This window comes from Lemur catta, chromosome 5 (genome assembly GCF_020740605.2).
Source record: "Lemur catta isolate mLemCat1 chromosome 5, mLemCat1.pri, whole genome shotgun sequence".
Taxonomy (NCBI): domain Eukaryota; kingdom Metazoa; phylum Chordata; class Mammalia; order Primates; family Lemuridae; genus Lemur; species Lemur catta.
The window spans coordinates 73,978,822-74,002,363 of record NC_059132.1 but is presented as its reverse complement, the minus strand read 5'-3'; the positions used below and the strand labels follow the sequence as shown (position 1 = coordinate 74,002,363).

At 33.8% G+C, this 23,542-nt stretch overlaps 1 protein-coding gene across 1 annotated transcript in view; it reads left to right on the top strand.

Annotated features, from left to right (window-relative positions):
* Positions 1-23,542, top strand: part of LRBA (LPS responsive beige-like anchor protein) — a 613,453-nt gene that overhangs the window by 177,957 nt on the left and 411,954 nt on the right. The window contains exon 34 of the mRNA XM_045552108.1: positions 78-139. Coding sequence (XP_045408064.1) covers positions 78-139 — 62 coding nt within the window. The remainder of the gene's footprint in view (positions 1-77; positions 140-23,542) is intronic.

Genomic DNA, 23,542 nt, shown 5'->3' with positions numbered 1-23,542 from the left:
AAACCAATTTGGATTAAATTTTATAATAAATAAATCCCTCATATTTGTTTTTTTATTTTTTACTCTTTTTTAAATAGGTCTGGTTTGCATGAAGTCTAGTAATTCAGTTGTGGAATTGGTTATGCTACTGTGTTCTCAGGTGAGTGACAGAATAAATGTTGAATTAAAAGTAAATTCTCACATGAATTTGTTTTGACAAGGAAGTTATATTTGCATTACTGAAATTTTTGCTATAATAAATTGAGTTTGCTATTATAAAGTAATCGTATTGCAAAAGGGTTGCTTCTTATCTTTGATGCTTGCGGATGATTTTGAAGCAAGCACTGAGAAAAAGTTGGTAGATAAATGAGAAAGCAAAGGTTTTTAGAGTTACATTAAAAATGTCCAGATCAAATGATCTTAAGATGACTAAATTTCTTTGCTGTGTATATTAAGGTTATAGAAACAGATTTATTTCTATACCTTGTGGAGTGCCATGCTGACTCCACTGGGAATCATGGGTCTACTTCCCTTTTGTGCAGAGGTTATAAAATGAGTGATAAATAATTTTGAGTCCTTGTCATTGCTAATTATTTTTGACGTACACAGTAGATTTGGGAAAACATCAACAAAAATGTGGCAGCAATCATAATAAGGTGTAGAAAATAAATTCCTAAAAGCAAAATTACTTTAGGTGTTCAGAAACCTTGTACCTCATCTGTTAAACTTTAATGATTTTTTAAAAACTTATATAGAAATCACATATCCTGTGATGTTTTGTTTTTCTGTTTTGCAATTAAACAGATGAATGCTTTTATCGAAAATTTTCTTTGTAGTCTTTTAAAAGTGATATCTTGCTGGTAGTAAATTCCCCCACTTAAAACTTTAAAATAGCCTTTTTTAATAGGAAAGGTATTGGTTTAGAGGTCAAGGGTTTTGACCCGTTTCAAAACCTTTGACCTTCATTTACAACTCTCATGGTTTACTTGCCTAACGAATAAGGATAATGCAAAATTAATGTTTCTTTGCATCGATTTATTTGTTTTAGTGCCTATATTGCCAAATTTATTTAGATTGTGCTGATGGACATTTCATGAATACAAATTAAAGAATCATAGAAGGTGTGAAAAATCAATACTATGCATTGTCAATAAAGTGCAATAAGAGCAATTAGGTACATTGCACCTAATGTATTTTTATAATGAACTTGTGAGGAGTAATTATGTTTCTTATTGGGCTTATTCTTAGATTTAGTGAGTACCATGTTTTTATAATATAATCATCTCCTTTAGAAAACTTCATTTCTTCAAAAACTGACTAGATAAAATTTCTCATTAAGTCATCTGATTTGAAATAATTGAATCTTTCTTAGATGGAAATTGCCTTATATCATTCTTATACCTACATGAAATTACCTTTATTTTTAAGAAGCATTCACTTACAGTTTTAGATGTTTCTTCACAAGAATATGAATTTATTATATATAGTGATATATTTGTTTCATTGGTGAATTTTGGTAATGAAGTTTCACTTTCCAGTTAGAAGAATTCACTATTTTTGGTACACAAAAGCTACTTCAGATATTATATAGTACATATCTGGATGTTAGAAGCTGCAAAGAATAAAGAATGACGTGTTTTAATACACCTATTTGTCATGTATGTCACAGTGCTGTTTAATACTAATCCAATCAAATGGGATATGAAGATTACTTAGTAGAGTAAGTTTTAAAAGTCAGAAATTCTCAAGTTTTTTGTTTGAATAAAATACATTATTGAGTATTTGAAGTCCATAACATTTTTTATGAGTTCTTCAAAAGTTCTGTGGCATTTCTACAAGACGTAGCACAGTGTGAAAAATGATGTGAAAAATGAAGCCAGAATTAGCTCCAGATGTATACAGATTGTTCCGGGGTGATAATTACATTTTTCACTTTGAATTTTCCTAATTCAAAGAGGTCAACTTGGCAATCACAAAAGTGATTTATTTTGTTAGAAGTGAACTGTCTTTTTCTACATGAAAGCCTAAGAGATATAAAATTGAATTTCAAGTCGACATTTTGCAGATACTGGGTGGGGATGGCTTGAGTTTGATTGATAATTTTTTTTAGTCTGAGATAGGGTAGGAAGCAAAAAGCTACCATGTTTCTAAAATTTTAATTAATTTTTTAAGAGGAGATGGAGAGGATTGAGTGCCAAAGATCGAAAGATCAGGTCAAAACTCCTTTTTTAATCACATAAATAATGGGATATGCTTATGAACTTAACATCTGCAAATTTGATTTAGAACTTTACAAATTAGTTGATGTTAATTTCATGACAATCGGCCATGTTCTGATTATTTGTCTTAAATCCATTCAAAACTTATTTTCTTTTTACATTCTTTTTAACACAGTGTATAAGCATTTTATTACAAAAGAGAATTTAGAACCTAAATTTAAGAAATGAGGAAATGATCACATTTGGTTGGTTGCCAATAAGACCAAACAGATTACTATATATGTCTTTGTAGCTTCAACTAGGATTATATAATACTTTCTAAAGTCCACTCACTCATTAAAAGTTAATTAGGTACCATTTCATATTTCATCCTATTTAAATTTTAAAATTGTTTATGTAAAATGTTAGAGTTGGAAAGCTCTCTTACAATACTCAGCATTATATTTTTGAGTAAAATCAATATGTATTTAAGGTTTATCGAATTAGATTTAGTCATATATTGAATCCCATGTAAAATAATTCAAGAACTACTTGAACTCCAAAGACTGTTTTAAATCCTCTTTACTTCTTAAAATAAGACTTCATACATTCTTCATGAAACTGTATGTTTTCTGATGCACACAAAAAAAAATTGAACAAGTTTTCAACTATATTTCAGATTGTTTTTCACAAACATGAAAATTTGTTGCGTGTATGTATAAACTTGTTTGAAATCTATATGAATTTAAAGAAGTGTTAAATAAATGTTTCAAGTAATATTCTAGCATTGTATAAAGTGCTTGTATCTTGCTCATTTGACATTAATATCATTTTTTGAAAGAATTGACATTGCATTCAAGGCCACTTTATAAAAGCGTTGCGTTGCTCATCCTAATTCAGTCTGACATACATTCCAATAACACTACCTCCCTTCTTGGGCTTAAAGCTAAATTTATGACTGTGCATTGTGAAGTGCATCATTTAAAAATGGTTTCAACCCAAAACATCTAATAAATAAATAATGTGTATGGCTACTCAGTAGTAGACTTTCTAGACTAGAAATCATTCCATCGGATACTCAACAGTCCACTATCGGAGAAGGCTGTCAGATAAATCTTGTGGTAGCTGCATTCATGTCCTGTAAATCACATATTATTGTCTGAGTCTTCTGCCAGGTCATCTATTCTTTCTCCATTTATCAGAAATGCATACAGTATATAGAAAAACTAGAAGCACCATGTAGTCTGGCCTGGCATCCTGTCTGAGTAATTAATTAGCAACAAAAGTTAATTTCAAATAATATGTTAATCTGATTTTTGGTTAAAAAAATTTTCATCAGAGTATATAGATTGTTGCTGTTTTTGGAAATAGTTCCTTTATGTGAAGATAATGATAAAAGGTTTGGTTCTTTTTGACTCAAGTGATTCTTTCTCTATACCTCTGAATTATTAACTTAAAAATTATAATAGTCACAATATGAATCAGATAGCACTGTTCTTAAGATTCTTTTATGTCAGTGTTTGAATGTTTTTGAATATTTATAGTAAAAGATTTCTTTTTTCTTTACTCTTTTGTGATATCTTTTCTCTATTCCTAGGTTTCTTCTTCATTTTGAGTTTATCCTTCTGAATATATGACATTAATGTTATTGCTCTTGATGTTTTAATTCATAAACTTTTCATAGTTGTAATGGTTTATAGATATGTATTTTGAGTATGAGTAGATTATTATCAAAATAAACCTCCCTTTCACCCCGCAGAAAAAAAAAATAAATAAAGCAAGCCAGCTTTATACCATGGCACAAAGGTGTCTTTCACAGTTGGGCCTCTCTTATTGCTTGAACTTCATTTCTTACCACTTAGATTTTAATTTTATATCTGTTCTCAAGCCCTGCTGAATATTTAAAGTTACCCAAATGTGCCATCTTATTCCTGTGTCTTGGCACATGCTTTTTCTTTTTCTCAAATACCCCTCTTTCGAATTTAGTGACTAATTGTTGGCGGCTTCTTATCAATCAGATCGCAGCTTAATTATCCCTTTCTTATCTATGGTTGGTATCTTTTTTGTTTGTTTTTATTTTAGCGCTCACTGTAGAATTTAACAACAATTTTAAGTACACATATGCTAACTTGTATACTTGTTTGTTGTTAGTCTCCCTCTTTGTGTTCTAGACTCTATGAAGGTAACAGTTACTTCTGTTTTGCCCATGAAAGTATACCCATTATCTAGCACAGTCCCTGGTACCATAATGGCTGTTCAATGAATATTTATGGGAAAAATAAATCATTTAGCTCCTTGATAAAGTACAATTTCTTCTGGAAAGTTGTCCTTGACTCCTTTCTTTCCCACAACTGTATCCCTAAATGAGGTACCATTTAGAGCACTCACTGACTATATTATAGTTATTTCATTCTATATTTAAATTTCCTAGGATTTATCTTTGTCTCCTATTTAGACTGTAAGTTTCTTGAAGGCAAACATTGTGTTTTTGTTTCTATTATATCTCCAACACCTATTATAGTACTATTCAACCAAATGTTTATATACTTGTATGAGTAATAAATGAATGGTACCATTGATCATAAATCACCATATTTTGGATTTTTGCCTTTGGTCTTTTTCATTATGAAATACTCCCATACTTTTTGACGTTAATTAGTTCTTATATTACGTCTTTGTTTTCATTGAAACAGCTATGTTATTATTACCAAAGACTGTAATTATGTTCATTTATAAAGAAGGCTTTTATTTTTTTCATTTTTTGACTTAATCAGACTCACCTGTTTTTAAAAAATCAACTTTATTGAGGATAAGTTATATATAATAAATATACACACATTTTAAGTGTATACTTCAATGAATTTTGACATATATGCCACCATGTAACGATCATCTTAATCCATAAAGTTTCCTGTGCCCCTTTGGAATCAGTCCCCATCTCTATCACCTCACATTGCCACTGATTTGATTTCTGTTACTATGGATTAGTTTTATTTACTGTAGCACTTCATATAAATGGAAACTTTTTTTAACTGAGGTGCTTAGATATTCATAGTGTGCTGTGTTTAGAGTACACGTCAACCTTTTTCACTAAAATTCACTATTCAGTATTAAGAAAATGGTGTAGTTTTTTAAAAGAAATAATTAAGCCAGTAAAACAAAGGATTGTTTTTTGTCAACTGTAGAATAGGAACTTTGACTATAAATTGCTTAGTGGAAATAGAAATAAGTCTATGGTACAGAAATCCTATGGTATGAAGTTTTCTAATAGTAGTGTGGTGAGGCCATTAACTATACTTTTAGAATTTTCCATTTTTACTGTCAATTGGGCTCAGTTCAAATGCTGTCTTTTTCACAGAATTTTGGTGAATATCTCTGCCTTGACCGAGGCCTCTTTTTTATATTTGCTGTGGTGTTATTTATTCATTTATTTAGCAAGCATGTATCATATACTTTTAAGACAAGCCCCTTTCTTTAAAGAAATTATAATCTATCTATTCCTTAAACTATAGAAGAGACAAATAGTGAGAGAGACAAATAATCATAATACAAGATAGAATTTTATATGGACTTTAAGAAAAACACAAAACACAGGAACAGGGAGTGGCACTGTGGTGGAGCCCTGAAAGCTCTTTATTAGTTAGTCCCTATTTAATCTGATGCTAATTTTATTTTTGTTCACGAGTATATCTTTTTTTTTTTTTGCATAGGAGCTGAGGGGAGGGGAAGGAAGGGGTAGATGGAGGAGTCGAGTATATAATTTTCGTCTCCTATGGCTGATAGCCAATTTTTTTTCTGGCTTCTATGTTTTTATAATTTCATCAGAATTAACAGATATTAAAGTTCCTAAAGCATTTCCTCTACTTGATCCAGTGTCTATAACTTTCCTTGGTTGAAATTGTGGTAACCATATACTTGTTTGATCCGTTCTCACTATCTGACTCTTCCAGTACAGCAAATTCCAGAGTGCGTACCATGTCATAATAATGGATGTTCTGTGAGAAAAACATACAGTGTTAAATAAGTTTGTAAAAGGTTAGTTTAAATACATTTCAATTTCAATTTCTTCTTGGTATGTTTATACCTCATCCTTAGAATGCACTTATAGAAAATTAGTAGATATAAAGTGATTGTCCCTGAACTTTGTTATTGTTAGTACCTATGACCTTTTGATTGCAGATGGGATGAGAATCAATAGGGTAATGTCTAACACTGGGATAAAAAAAATAGGCTTCCAGTACAATCACCTAGTTTTGCCTTAGAGTGAATGCTTTATTCCTATAATACACAAAGGCTGAAAGAATAGATATTCTTTGTTGAAACAGTCAGAGTTAATTTAATTTTGTGTGCAATAGAATCAGTTGACCTTTTAAGAAGGAACTATAGACCATTGAAGCTTGGAAAATTCAAGCTGTATAAATTGGTCATGAAAAACGTTAGCTGCTTTAACAATTCTAAAGTATTTGAAATGAGCTTAATAACTGTACTTTATGTTTATATAGCAAAAATATTTATATTTTTAATTCATTCACAATTTTATAATAGATAACTTTGTATTATAAGGTAGAAACATTAGCCTTTAAAAAACAGCAAAAACATATTAAAAACAAACCAAAGTGTTGTTTTTTTCTTTTTAAAAATAAAATGTTTAGGTTGATGGTTTAGTGAACATTAATTGATCTTTATTTGAATTTGGATGCAGACTTTTTCATAATATTGATTTAAAGTGCTGTTACAACCAAAGAAAAGCATAATTTAACTTGAGATGTAAGATTTAATCTGAAATACAGGCGTCCTGTTGATTCACCAGCACACTAGGATTTAGAAAACACAACCTTTTAAGGTAAATTTTGTGGAACTGGTAGTACACCCTGTGGCTTGGCAGTCTAGTCAGAAGGATGATACCATGCTGACTATTTAACTAGATCTTTGAACATTATTCTCAAGGGTGGTAAATGCAAAACAAAGTAATATCAACTGGTACTTAATTCTGCAAGTTCCCTGCTGATCGGGGTATTCAGTGAAATGGAACTCTTCCTGACAGGAAGTCAGCCTATGAGTATGGAGACATCTAAAAATAAAGTGTGTTTTAATTTGGCACCCTACTGTTTTACAACTGGTCTTTTAAATTTGGGATTAGGAAGAGAGTTAGGAAAAGGGAGAAATACACAAATGGAAATATTCTGAGCATAACAGTTTTTGGTTTTAATATAATTAAGAATACAGGTCAGGGTTACTGTTTCTCAGCTATTATTACTTACTTTGGCTTACCCCCCTTTTTTTTTTCTATTACTTCAAATCAGTCTACTAAAGTTAAGGTATTACAGAAAGGCTAGATTAAAAGTGGTGTTTGAAAAAAAAATGTAGAGTTTGAGATTGCCTTTGTTTAATTCCAAACACTCTGATAACTTTTTGAAGTTTCAGCTATACTCCCATATTATATATTTTTTCATAAATAGATTATAATTTAATGGATTTTAGTCAGAGTAATCAGAATTAATATTAGCCATTTCCGCTTCTTAGACTCCAGATTTAAATCTTGCTGTTCAGAGTGTTTTCACGTTTGACTTAGCTCTGAGATAAAATTGTTATTTAGTGCTTTAGTACCTTGACATGTACAGTTAGGACATAATAGCTTAATTTAGGAGGGGACAATTATTATATTAGTAATTGTACAAATATTCCATCTATTGTACATTTTTTAGTCAGGCAGCTATTTGTAGTCAAGTTGCCATTTTATAATATGGACTTCTAGAAGTGTATAAACAGTTTTAACAAAATCTGAAAATCCATCGCTCCTAAAGGTGATTCCACCATTTTCTGTGCCACCTATGATGACATCTTTTTCTGGGAAACTCATAAAGCGCACCCAAATATAAGTAGCATTGTTGTCATTATAGGGATTACTACCCTAATGATTTTTAACGGTCTCTTTTGTAAACTTTAGTACTTTTTTGTTTATACTACATTATTTTCAACATACCTCCTGTGTTACCTAGTTGAGAAGTACTTCTGTGATAATCTAGTTCACTGATTATCAACCTTTTTTCTAGTCAAATACATCATTGTAATAAACAGTTGCTCATTATGATGTTTGTAAGCCTGAGTCCTGTAAGAATGGGGGAGGGATAAAAGGACATAGTATTTTAAAAAGCCCTCTGTAAAGAATCAGATTCCAGCTGTAGAGAGCGTGGATCTTAAATGTTCTCACCACAAAAAAAATGCTAACTATATGAGATGATGGATATGTTAATTAGCTTGATTCCCCACTCATTTCACAATGTATACATATGCCAAATACCACATTGTACAATACATGTGAATATACGCAATTTCTCTTTGTCAGTTATACCTTAATAAAGCTGGAGGAAACAATAAAATAATTAGACGCGTCCACCTTATTCCCGAATTAGTGAAATGATGGTTTTCCTTTTTCCTGATTTTACCTCTTACAGTACATACTAACAAATTTACTTTCTAGCAGAGCCTCTTTATATTTATACTTCCTTTCCAGGCATACCTGTTGTACTTGTTTACTGTTTGGTCAAAATCAAACTTCTCTGCCTTATTTTCAGCGTCCTTAACAGCTGTTTTATTTTCATTTGTACTTATTTTCATGCTGCTTTGTAAAATAGTAATTTTGAATTTGACATATGTATTATGTATATCACACTGTCTTCTAGGTGGCTTACCAAAAACACCAAACTCCCTAACCCTAAATCTGTTTCTCACAATGTCCTGACACTTTCTCTTCAATACTGTGCTTTTACAGATACTTTTACAGATAGTGTACATGAAAATGTTTAGTAGTGCCCTGAATATAGGATCCATAGGGCATTCCTTTTTTTAAAATTTTTTTTTTTTATTTCAGCATATTATGGGGGTACAAATGTTTAGGTTACGTATATTGCCTTTGCCCCACCTGACTCAGAGCTTCAAGCATGTCCATCCCCCACCTATTAGGTGTGACTATACCCATCCCTTCCTCGGTCTCCCATCTGCCTGACACCTGATGAATGTTATTACTATATGTGCACTTAAGTGTTGATCAGTTAATACCAATTTGATAGTGAGTACATGTGGTGCTTGTTTTTCCATTCTTGTGATACTTCACTTAGTAAAATGGGCTCCGGCTCTATCCAGGATAATACAAGAGGTGCTCAATCTTGTACCCTGCAAAACTAAGTTTGATATACAAAGGAGAAATAAAGACCTTCTCAGACAAGCAAAGACTGAGGGAATTCATCAAGACAAGACCTCAAGAGCATTCTTTTTGATGGTAATATTTATTTCTGAGAATTCTTTATTCAGAAGCTCAGATTGTAATTAGGCATTTACTTGAAACATCCGTATTGTCTTGTTGGCTATGCTGGCTTGTTAGGTTATTCTTGTTACAATATATCAGATACTACAAAATTGAGGCCAAATTTAATTTTGGTTTCTTATCATTCCTTTTTCAGAGGAAAGATTACTTATTTGAGAAAACTTATAGGTTGCTTGGTCTTTCAGGATAGTCTGGTATTTCTATCCATTGAAGAGGTACACTATCATTTGTAAAACACTAGCCTAGTTTGTCAAAATAGGATTCTATTTGTTAGTACTGTAAGTTAGAAAAAAAAAAGGAGGTTAATTAGTGGTGGTGAGAAAGTAAAATAATGGGGGAAAATTTTTAAGAACCTTTTTTTTTGTTTAACCAGTCTCCTTACCAAGTCTGTACTGCTGCGCTACTTATTTGGACATTTGGCAGTAAGTTGTTCTGCATGATATCAGCTTGTCACCAGTATCTCAACTGCCAAATTTCAGTTTATTGTAGCCTGATAGGCTTTATACTTAGCAAATTAAGGTGAATTTCTGAAACTGGAAACAAAAGCAGTCACAGCTCAATCACTATTAGAACCAATACTTGGAGCATAAACTGACTTGACTTGCTTAAAAATTTTTCCAGCTGTTGCCACAATATATTAAATTAAAAAAAAGTTTTTATTTCTTTTGAATATTTTGAATGTGTTCAAACTTGTTTGAATTTGTTAGTAAAGTTCACTTCTTTTCGACTTGCTGTTTCTGTTGTTTTAATTTGGTTTCTCCAGTGTGATAGAGTGAAATATGGTTCCCTAAAAGATAGCCATGACAAATCCCTGGTTAACTTGTTTGGAAAAAGAGTCTTTGCAGATCTGATTAAGTTAAGGATTTTGAGGTGAAGAGATAATTCTGGATCATCTGGGTGGACCCTAAATATCATCACATGTATCATTACTAGAAAGTAAGTGGCAGGTTAGAGGCAGACAAACAGAGGAGTAGGCAATGTGAAAATGGAGCATACAGCAATGCAGCCAGAAGCCAAGGAATGCTGACAGCCACCAGTAGCTGGAAGAAGCAAGGAAGAGCTTCTCCCCTGGAGCCTCAGGAGAGATGCTCTACTGACACCTTAATTTGGCTCAGGAAAACTGATTTCAGACTTCTGGCCTTCAGAATTGTGAGAGATCCAATTTTTAGTGTTTTAAGCTACAAAGTTTGTGACACTTTGTTGCTGGAGCCACAGGAAACTAATATATCTATTAATAGTAATGATTTGAGTGTTCTTAATGAAGTACTTCTCCCTGCTCCAACTAACAATGATAAATTTTGATTTCTTTAACTAGTATTTTAATGTTTGTGGTATGGAAAATTGAGTTGGGTGCTGTCAAGGACTTCAGGAGGTAGAGATCTCTACATTTACAGTGTTTCACCATGGTTGAGGAGACAAATTCTAATTTGTGACGTTTTTTGACCCAGTAAAAAGATGCAGAATAAGCTAATATTGTTTGTGTTTCTAATAAAGTAAATAGAATAAAATACTAGAGAGATCCACTGTTGATTGTTTCATCAGTCCTGATTTATTTGTGGAGCAAAACCAAATCATCAAGTATTTCATCCTATCACTATTTCAGTTATGTTGTAGGTCAAAGAATGGCTTAAATCATGATATTTATCCATAACATGTCTTAGGACTTTTGTATTATAGTTGGTATCAGCTAGTATCTCATTAGGAGCATTGATCAATATTTGAAAAGAGTTACTGAATCATTCTGGAATAAAAGGTTTTATTCTTTTTCACTGGTAAGTCATTATGCATGCTCTGATTATTTATAAGTTGTGACTCTTGACTGCTATAAGAAATTACTGTAACATAAAATGTATGTATCTTAGTTTATGTTTAAAAACAGAGACCAAAGCTTTATAGGTAGACGGACTATGAGGTTTGGAAAATTTAAATTCTGAATATATCATCATTTCATAGCATAAATATAAGACACCTTATTTGCTTCTACTGATTGCTAAAACAAATGTTATGTTATTTTATAGCTGTTTATGTTTAATTTGAAGTTAAACTTTGAGCACTGAAATTAAAATCTCATTTTATATTAACCTTAACAATTTATTCAGTGAATACATAGTGTCAGTTTACAGTGGCCATTGTTCAGAGTGGAAGACCCCAAATGGTTAAACAGCAGGGAAGTTTTCTGCTTTTAGTTAAAAACTGCTGTTTTCTATATGGCTTATTTACCACATGTTTAATTCTTAATGTTGTGTGCTGTGGGATTGGGGATGCAAAAGTCAGCAGAAAGAGTTCTGGTTTTTACATCTAGAGCTATTACTTGCTGTACAATAATAAAGCCACTATTTTATTGGGTTACTTGTAATTAACTTCAGCACTAGGCATTCATATAAATCATTCGTAATCTGTTTTCTTTAGATTTTTATTCTTTTAAACTGGTTTAACGTACTTGCTTTCTGTTGTCTTTTTACATATGGATTGAAGTTGTAATTGCTTTTTGGAATTAGGCTGTCAGAAACCAACATATATGTGGATTCAAGAAATGATTGAGGCAGTTAATGAATTTTATATAAACATTTTATAAAGATTTGTTACTGAAGTAAATATTGCAATAGTATTGTTTTGTTGTGAACCTTAAATAGTGATTTTATTCTCTCAAGTTAAAAAGGGTCTAGACATTCAAAAAGTTAAAATGGCAACAATTATTAATTAGAAAATATTTTTACTTGTTATTTTTTCCAAAATCCTGACAAAGAAAATATATGAAATTTCTTTCAACTGCTGTACATCAACTTATTGATATTTTAAAATTTTAAATATCTGAATCTTCATATATTTTATACTTTGCATAATATCTGATAAATGCCATTTTATATATTGACTAAGAATTTATATCATTTTGTGCTTAAAATTTTTTATGACTATTAGTTTAAAATGAAATAAAAATTAAATAGCAGCAGACTTGAATAAAAAAAATACACATTTCAAAAGAAACACATACGTCTGGCTGGGTTTGAGTTAATTGCATATTATTTCAAACTAAATATTAGAAAACAAAAATTTGTCTCTAAAAATGACTTCATTTGTTTATGGTAGTCTGTAGAAAGAATTTATAAGTATTAGATGTTTTAACTGTCTTCCACTGGATTACAGTCTTGATAATTCTTGTAAAATGATGTGAGGTTTATTGAGGTAGGAGATGGGAGGCATAAAGATAGCTGTTTGCACCCATGTCCCGAAACTAGTGCTTTTAAAAAATTCACTTGGTAAACACTTTTTATTATTGTTGAGTACATTAGATGGTTTAAAAAATTTTTAAAAATAATTAGCTGTTTTATATAGTTTTAGTGGAAGTCTTTCATGTTTCCCCTCCAGCAGTCTCTAATGAACACTCATTGTAATTTCAGTACAGGCTTTGAGATTCCCTAAAGACTTGAGTTCAGAGCTCAAAGGGCAGCAATTGCCATATGTCTGGAGAACTGGAGTTGCCAAATAGAATGACCATGTACTAATAGAACACATTTATATAGCTCCTGAATGTGGAGCCCTGATATAGGCTTAATGATGATCATCTGTTGAGAGCTTGTAGCTTGAAAGGGTTAGAGAAACTTTTGTCACCTTTATCGAAATCAAGCTTTCCATATTGATTAGTGAAAGATCTTGACTAAATTGATACCAGTTTGGAAGTTATTAGAAGGATCACTGTTGTCTAGAGAATATGTTTTACCTGAAAAAATTAAAAAAACAGACTTTTAGAGGCACTTGCAAATATATTAATATTTCATATGCCTAAACATAAACAGCAAGGGGATTGGTTTTTTTGATTGATGATTTACAAATAATTTAAAAATACGTATTGTAATTACATTATTGCATGGATATCTTAATTTTGTGAAGTTTAAAATATTTGTATTATATATTCTGTAAATCTCATGAATAGTTACTTTCTAAAATTCAATTCCTTGCACATAGTATACCTTCAAAAGTGTTTGTTAAATAGAAATTATAAGATTGAGCCATTTGCTAATGAGATTTTAGTAGAATTTTTCTTTATTTTCTTTCTTAAACTTAATAGTTGTCTGTGTATATATTTCATTTACTAACTGAGCCATAATATTTGTACAAACTAAATGTACATTTTAGATATATATGTTCACAAAAATAATGGAAACCAAACTTTCCAAAGGGCAGTATTCTGTTTTATTATTTCATAGAATGATTTGTTTAAAGAGACAATAGAATAAAATCTTTTCTTGACTATTATGCTATGTTCTTTTCTGGTATGTAGTTACTCAGGTTTGTGTTAGATATGCTGTTGAGAGAGTGCTGACACAAAGTGCAAACACTGTTGAAAAGTTATTGATAGTGTACTTTGAGCACTTAAGATTACTATATCTTGACCATGAACAAGTTTTGCCTAGTATTGACCTTTAATCCTGTATATAATGTGCTTCTCAGGTTTGTATTAATACATGCCTTTCCTCATGTGAGCTTTCCTCCATGGCTTCCTCCCTGGACTTCTAATAGTGTTTCTGTTATCTGTTTAGGTAATTGGAAATACATCCATCCAATTTGATTTTACAAAGGCATAGATAACTACAACATCTTAAGAAATTAATATGGATATTTCATTGAGGAACCTAAGCCTTTAATTGTTTATGTTTTTATAAGGAAAATGAAACAGTTTGACATGAATTGAGGTTTTTGTTGAATTATTCTTCATTTCTTTACCATAAATTTTGGTTGGCTCTTGAGATCAAACTTATAAAAAAGGATAACATTACTACCTATAGAAATAAATTTAATCTTATTTGGTAGTTTAGAATACTGACTTTCAAAAATATATATTAATAGTTAGCTTATGATACACTTGTATTTTCATAGTTTTGATACCTGTATTTGTGAAACTTGAATACTTGTTCTATTATTTAGAGATTTACTGGAATAATCTTGGATAAATAAACTATTGTCAAGTTAGAAAAATATGTGTATATTATTATTTGTATTTTCTATTTATTTGCTATTGTATATATTGGAACATGTGATTTTTACTTTAGATTTTATTTTTCATCAGAGAAAACACATATAATACTGAAACTGAAAAACAACACTTCCCTGCTCCATTTTCCCCTCTAGGTAACTGTTGGAAACAGCCACTTTCAAATATTTTTAGTTGTTGGTTCTGCTATTACCTTCATTTATCTGTCTGTCTTCTTTCCTTTCTTTTTTCCTTTCTTTCCTTCTTCCTTCCTTTCCTTACTTTTCTTCCCTTTCTTCCTTTCTTTCCCTTTCCCTTTCCTTTTCCCTTTTCGTTTCTTTTTCTTTTTTTTTTTAAAGACACAGGGTCCCACCTTGTTGCCCGGGCTGAAGTGTAGTGGTGGGATTATGGTTTACTGCAGCCTCAACTTTCTGAGCTCAAGTGATCCTCCCACCTCAGCCTCCTGAGCTGCTGGGACTACAGGTGTGCACCACCACACTTGACTAATTAAACAAAATATTTCTTTTTAGAGATGGGGTCTCACTACGTTGCCCTCAAGTGATTGTCCTACCTGGGCCTCTCAAAGTACTGAGATTACAAGCATTAGCCACCATGCCCAGCCTACATTTATATTTCTAAATGTTATGCTTGAATTGTGATTTCTTGATTTTTTAATTTTAGACATTATCTAATACCTTTTATGGGAGATGATCATTGAATACTTATACTCCTGTCCTTTTCACTTACACTCTCCTACTTTCCAATATAGTTACCTCATAATATTTAGTTAAAACCACACTTAGCGTTTACATTATTATGATAGTGTTAAGTATTTATGGCAGAACTACAAAATGTGCCATCAATTGCATTCTCTTTCATTCTTTTTCTTTTCCTTACTCTCTCATCCCCTTTTCTCCCCTTCCCTCCCTTCTGTTCCCTTGCTTGCTTTCAGGTCTGTCTTTTTCATTGTTTCTTCTGGAACTAATAATTTCTTCCCTTTTTGTTTACTTATATTTCTATGCACCCAACACAAAGTCATCTTTAAATGTTTCACTAGAATCATAAAACCCACTGGAAAAAGTGGTCAAACCCACTGGATATCTGTTCGTTCAATTGTTTTTCTTGGAGATGTAGCACCTGGAGTTGTCCATTTTCCTGTTCTGATCCGGACTGGTTGTCCTTTAGGTCTATAGAAAGCTTTCATCTTGGAGGCTTCTTTTATCATCAATCTAGACTTTCCTTCCTCTCTCTTATGCTGCTATCCCTGTCTTTTGTGTCCTATTGCAGCTCTCCTTTTTGAAATATACATTGATTCAACATTTATTGATCATTCAACTACATATGTGCTGGTCACTATTGTAGCACTGGGAATATTATGGGAATGGTTATTAAAGGCATGGGATAATGAAGGAACATAAACTTGGATCAGGTTGAATTTATTGATATGGGCTTACTCATTTAATGCTTCAGCTTGGGCAGATTGAAAGGGATCTAGCCATTTGGATGGTTGGTTGACTGAAACATAGACTTCAAGGTGGCCCACAGTTAGTAAGTTATTAATAGAAAAGCCAGACCTGCCTTGGTTTAATGTAGAAGAAGGGATTCAAAGGCTTAGGGAGATTGGAATGTTACGGTGGGTTTGTTGTATAAGACATACTCACTCACACTGGTAGGGTCTTGAAGATGTACCTTTCACTGTACTGTGAGAGAGAAATTTGTGAGGGGAATCCCAGCTTTCTTGAAGAGCTCTGTGACTGCTCTTCTCTGTAGACTAGACCTGATGGTGGGAACTGCAGCCATTCATTTTTAAAACATAAATGCAATGGGAGTAATTGAATCCTGAGGTAATAGGAACCAATTGGTGGCACTCAGCCACCAAAGGCAAGAGGAATATGCTTACTGTAACAGAAAGCAGAGTCAAAGCAGCAATTAGAACTGTGGTGTTGGTCTGACTGGAACAGATCTGTAAGGTTGGTCAGTTGATCATGGTGTACCTAGAGAAGAAGTAGATAGTACACCTACTAAATTTTTATTTTATGTGTATAAACAGAAAAGTTCTAGGTAAAATGAACAAAAGTCTAACTTGAATCACAAAAACAGTCACAGCCCCTCAATCAGTTTCCAAACTTGAGCCAGTTTATAGACCTAAAACTCCTTGAATGAAGAGAATGCTGAGTCTCTTTGAGGAATGACCCTGTTATACTGCAGAAATTTATACTATTAATCTTTTGCCACCCTTGCCCAAAGGGACCTATGGCCTTTTACCAGGGTTATTGTGCAGTGTGGAAAAGGAAATAATCAGATCTTTGGAGGATTACTGGACACTGGATGTTTACTGACAGTGATTCCAAGAGAACCAAAGCATCACTGTGGTCCATTAGTCAGAATAGGAGGTCAGTCCATCAACAGATCTTTAAGTCAGGTCTGTCTCACAGTGGGTCCATGAACCTATCCTGTCATTTTCCAAATTCTGGAATGGATAATTGGAATAGACATACTCAGAAACTGGCAGTATTTACACATTGGTTCCCTGACCTGATGTGAGGGCTACTATGGTGGGAAAGGCCGAGTGAAAGCCACTGGAACTGCCTCTATCTAAGAAAATAGTAAGCGAAAACCAATACTCTCTTTCTGGAAGGATTTTCCTCCATTATGGATTTGATGCATGGGTGGTTATTGCCAATGCATATCCATTCCACTTGCCTATTTGACCTGTGCAGTAGAGAGATGAATCTTGGAGAATGACAGTGGATTATTATAAGCTTAACCAGATGGTAACTCCAATTGCAGTTGCTCTACCAGATGTGATTTTAATGCTTGAGCAAATTAGCACATTCCCTGGTACTCTATTGATTTGGCAAGTGCTTTCATCTCTCCATACTGTCAATAAGGACCATCAGAAGAGTTTTCTTTCAGTTGGCAAAGCCAGAAATTTGCCTTCACTGCACTATCTTAGGGGCATATGAACTCTCTATCTATATGTCATAATTTACTTTGCAGAGATCTTGATAGCCTTTCCTTTCCACAAGAAATCACACTGCTCCATTACATTGATAACATTATGCTGATTCCACTTAGTGAGCAAGACACAGTGACTACTATAGACTTTTTGGTAAGACATTTGCATGTCAGAGGGTGGAAATACATCCAACAGAAAATGCGGGGACTACCTCAGTGAAATTTCTAGGGGGTCCAATGTTGTGGTACATATCGAGATCCCTCTTCTAAGGTAAAGAATAAGTTGTTGTTTCTGGCCCCTCCTACAACCAAAAAGAGGCACAAAAAGAGACCTCTATCTATTTTAGAGGCAACATATTCCTCATTTGGGTGTGTTACTATGTCCCATTTTCTGATTTACCTGAAAAGCTGCTAGTTTTTGAGTGGAACCCAGAACAAGAGAAGACTCTGCAAGAGGTCTGGGCTGCCATGCAAGCCATAGGTTCCAGGAGATCAAATGGTGCTTGAAGTATCAGCTATAGATAGGGATGCTTTTTGGATCCTCTGGCCGGCCCCGTTAGTTGAATTTCAATGCAAACCCCCAGGATTTGGGTGCAATAGTTGATTCTCAAATGGCCTACCACTAGGCCTTAGTAGAGACTGAACATTTAACCTTGGGCCACCTAGTTAACATGTGACATGTACTGTTTATTAGGAACTGGGTGTTGTCTCTTTAACTGAGCCATAAAGTTGTACATGTGCAGAGGCACTCTATCATCAGATCAAAATGGTATATATGTGGTTGGGTCTGAACAGGCCCTGAAAACACAAGTGAGTTACATGAAGAAATGGCCTGAATTCCCATGGTCCTTACTCCTGCTATGCTGCTTTCCCTCTTCCAGCCTACACCTATGTCCTAATGATGAGTTCCTATGATGAATTGACAGAGGAAGAGAAGACTTGGGCCTGGTTTACAGGTAGTTCTGCACAGTATGCAGACATCACCTGAAGGTGGACAGCTGCAGCACTATTTGCCTCTTTCTGGGACATCCCCCAAGGACAGTAGTGAAGGGAAATCTCAATGGGTAGAACTTTGAGCAGTGCACTTAATTGTTCACTTTGCTTGGAAGGAAAAATGGCCAGGTGTGTGATTATTTACTGATTCATGGGCTATGGCCAGTGGTTTGTCTGAATGGTCAGAGATTTGGAAAGAACATAATTGGAAAATTTGTGACAAATATGGGGAAGAGATATGTGGTTAGATCTCTCTGAATGGGCAAAAAGATGAATACTGTATATCTGTGTCCTGTGTCAGTGCTAACTGAAGGTTGACTTCAGCAGAGGAGGATTTTAATAGTCAAGGGACTAGGAAGACCTATTCTGTGGATATGACTCTTCCTCTTTCCCCATCCATCCCTGTTAGTGCCTAGTGGGCTCATGAACACAGTAGACATGGTGGCAGGGATGGGCAGACAAGGGCTCAGCTATATGGACTTCCATTCACCAAGGCCAACCTGGCTGAGGCTATTGCTGGGTGCCAAATCTTACATCAGCAGAGACCAACCCTGAAACTGATACGGCACCATTCCCCAGAGTGGTCAACCACCTACCTGGTGGCAGGTTGATTATCTTGGACTCTTTCCATCATGGAGGGGCAATGTTCTGTTCATATAGAAATAGACAATTTCTCTGGATTCAGATTTGCCTTTTCTGCATGTAGTGCTTCTGCTAAAACTATCTACCATCTGTGGACTTATAGAATGCCTTCTTAACCATTGTGGTATTCAACACAGCATTGCTTCTTATCAAGAAATTCACTTCACAGCAAACATTGCTCATGGATTAACTGGCCTTGCCATATTCCCCATCATCCTGAAGCAGGTGGCTTGATAGAACAGAATCTAGGTGGCAATACCTTGCGTGGTTGGGGTAAGGCTTTCCAGAAGGCTAGGTATGCTCTAAAACAGCATCCAATATATGGGTACTGTTTCTTTCCTAGCTAGGGTTCAAGGGTTCAGGAATAAACAGGTGGAAAAGGGAATGGTACCACTCATTATTACCTTTAGTGACCTAATAGCAGAATTTTTGCTTCCTGTTCCTGTGAGATTCTGCTCTGCTGGCCTAGGGGTCTTAGTTCCAAAGGGAGGGATACTTCCACCAGGAGACACAACAATGATTCCATTGAACTAGAAGTTAATACTGCTGCCCAGCCACTTTGAGCTTCTCATGCCTCTGAATCCTCAGGCAGAAGAGAGTTACTGTGCTGGCAGGAGTGATTGATCCTGACTACCATGGGGAATTCGGACTATAATTCTCCTTACTGCCACAGTGGCAATAAGGAAGAGTATATCTGGAATACAGGAGATTCCTCCATGTGTATCATAGTATTACCATGCCCTGTGATTAAGATGAATGGAAAACTGCAACAATCCAATCTGGGTAGGACTGCCAAAAGGCCTAGACCCTTTAGGGTTGAAGGTTTGGGTCACTCTACCAGGCAAAGAACCATGACCAGCTGAGATGCTTGTTGAAGACAAAGGGAATACAGAATGGACAGTGGAAAAAGATAGTTATAAATACCAGCTATGCCCACATGACCATTTATAGAAACAAGGACTGTAATTGTCATGAATATTTCCTTTTTATTTGGTTATAAATATACTCATGTGTGTCTGTGTATATATATGTGTCTTATATATATAAAATCTTTTCTTTTTTTCTCCTATCTCCTTATCATGTAGCTTAAGATATATTGACTTTATATCATAATATGTAAGTATTGTTAACTATATACCATAGTATGTAAATTAGGAGATATTGAGGAAGTATAAATATCACATAAGGACTTTAACTCCCCTTGTGGGCAATGGATTTATATTAGCCAGGATTCTCCAGAGAAACAGATCCAATAGAATATATATAAATATTAATTTATACAAAGAGGTTTATTATGAGGGATTGGCTCACGCAATTATGGAGGCTGAGAGGTCCCGTGATCTGCTGTCTGTAACCTAGAGGCCCAGGAAAGCCAGTGGTACAATTGCAGTCCAAGCCCTGAAGGCCCGAGAACCAGTGAGCCAATGGTGTAAGTCCCAGTCTAAGTGTAAGGGCCTGAAAACCAGGAGCACTAATATGAGGGCATATGAAGATGAATGTCTTTTTTAAGCAGAGAAAGATGAATTCTTGCTTCTGCAGCCTTTTTGTTCTATTCGGGCCCTCATTGGGTTGGGTGATGCACACTCATAGTGAAGGTGGATCTTGTTTATCTCCTGATTCAAATGTTGATCTGTTCTGGAATATCCTTACAATCATACACAGAAATAATGTTTTATCAGTTCTCTGGGTATTACTTGGCCCACTCAAGTTGACATAAAAGTAACCATTACAGGTTTAATTTGTTTTTGGTTGTATGCAGGATAGTTATGTCATGTTAGGTGAAATTCTGACCTGATTATTATCTTCATTTGAAGACATGAAATATGGTTTGAGGAGATGTATATGTGTGCCAAGTTGACAAAGATTGGACTTCTGATGGTGAATACACTGACTGGGTCATGGGGTGCTTAGCTATTTGGTCAAATGTTATTCTGGGTGTTTCTGTGACAGTTTTTTTTTTTTTTTGGATGAAAGTAATATTTAAATTGGTAGACTGGGTAAAAGATACTGCCCTCCGAATAAAAGAGATTGCCCTCCTGGTTAGGGATCCACATCAGACAATTAGTTGAATGCCCGAATAAAACAAAAAAATTGACCCTCCCCCAAGTAGAGAGAATTCCTTCTGCCTGACTGCCTTCAAACTGGGACTTTACTTTGGCTTTTTCATGCTTTTGGACTCAAACTGAAACTTTGGCTCTTCCTGAGTCTTGAGGCTGCTGGCCTTCAGACTACACCATTGGTCTTGCTGATTCACCCTGTAGATCTTGGGACTTGTCAACCAACATAATTGCATGAGTCAATTTTTTATAATAAATCTCTATTTTAATACACACATATACACACTCTTCCCACCCATTGGTTCAGTTTTTCTGAAGAATTATGACTAATACAGGGGCATAGGGATAGCAATATTAATAAAACAAAATCCCTGCCTTGATATTTTAGATGAATTTTTAAAATCTTTCTGATGATATTAATTATGCTGTTCTTTAATCTTCTGTATCTCACCCCTTTAACAATATTGTCTGTTTTCTATGAGTCTTTTTTCTCCCCCTGCTCTTTTGCTTTGGTGTCTGTCATTCATAGACTTTCCTCGTATGTCTGGTTAACTTTGGCAATTTGCTCGTTGTTAACCATAAGGCACAGAAAATCTATGTGTGTGTAACTTGTCTACTGATGATGAATGAGATCCTGTGTCATTTGTAGAACCTTAAATTTTATCTTGGCCTCTCAATTTTCTCAGAGAAATATGCTCTAATGTCACTCAATATGTTATAGTTCAGGATGTATACTTTTAATGTATCTTTTTTTTTTCAGTTGGCTTTTTCCAGTTTTCTCAATTATGAGAACTTTTCTGGAAAGTAAACTTTCAATCTTTACTATGGTGGGATGGCCACAAAGAATGGGGTCAGGAATACTAACTTTGTTTTTATCCGACTTTTAGTCATTTCTACTGCTTTCAGCTCTGTCCCTCAGCCATTCTTATATGTACTCAGTGCCTTCAATTCTTGGCCTTTGCGGGGTTTTGCAGCAAGCATCAATTTACTTCCTCATATTGATTCCCCTACTTTCTTGTATTGTTTTGTTTTCTTTGGTCCATTAAGCCCATTACTACTAACCCATGTGTTTTCAGGTTGTAAAAAAGTTTCTTGACTTATCTCATGTACTATTTTCTCTTTGGCTTTTCCTGCATTTAGCCTGAAGTCACTTATTATATACTTTTTTTTTTTTTTTTTTAAGACTAAAAGCTAGTTTAGAGATAATCTATCCCACCAGAATCAAATGTTACTGCATTTAATGTTAGTGTTGCTGTCTTGACAAAATAAAATGATGGCGGAATGGATTATGTGTAGTCAGTCTTGTCAAAGCAGCTAATTTTATTTGCTGTAGAGTTTGCTAATATTTGGAATTACATTTAAGGTTTAGGTAAATTTATATAGTGCATTCAAGGCACTAAAATGTATTCTAGGAGATTATTGAATTATAGAAAACTGTCAAGTTCGTGTCTAAGGAAGTTAGAATTTTATTTAAATAATTTAAATGAATGTATAGTACGTTAATTGGTATCTTTTTCTCTATATTTATTTGGTGAAAATAGAGAGAATAGACTTAATATGGTTAATGAAAGTCGTTTTTTTCTTAACTAACAAAAAAGACTTTTACCACCAAAAGCACATATTGAAATTTGACGGAACCCTATTTAGTAAATTTTACTAATATGTAATATCTTTATTGTTGTTGTATGACTTCAAAGCACTAGTAAGCTAAGAATATATTTTAGTAAAAATTGACTAGTCAACAATTACGGCCATAGGAAGTGATAGTCAATTAAATGCAGCTTAGGAACAGGTATGAGATTATTGACCTGATTGTTTTCAGTCCTTCCTCTCCAAAGTGCTGAAGTGTGTTTTTGAAATTACTTAGTTGCATTAGTGGTTGGATTTGAGACTTTTAACGTGTTTTTCATCGGTACCTCTGGGAAAAGGATAACCAAGACCTTTAAATGTACTATGCATTTTGCATCACTATGTAATTGTAAATACTATGATGACATATTGAAATGATCATGAAAGATGATGACCATTAAGCTTTTCTTCCAACTATTAAAACTCACTAAAAGTTATATTGAGCTGTGGTTTATGAAATTGTTAGACTAACGCCTTCCTTGATAATTGTTTCTGAAGTGGAGAAAAATGCTTTAGGATAGTACAATTAATGAATATTCTTTTCAGTTTTGGCAACTTCTACAAACTACTGTAGAGAAAGTTTTATTATAGAGAACACTTGTTAGCTTTTACTACTATCTGGGTTTCAAATAAATTGAAAATTTTTATTCTGATGGGCTTCAGGTTCTTTTTATCTGGATTATAAATTATTACCAGTAAGCATTTATATACCTCATATTTGGCATTTTATTATAATTAGAACTGGATTATCGAGAAATGGAAACACAAAGGTAACTTTGAGATATGTGGTATT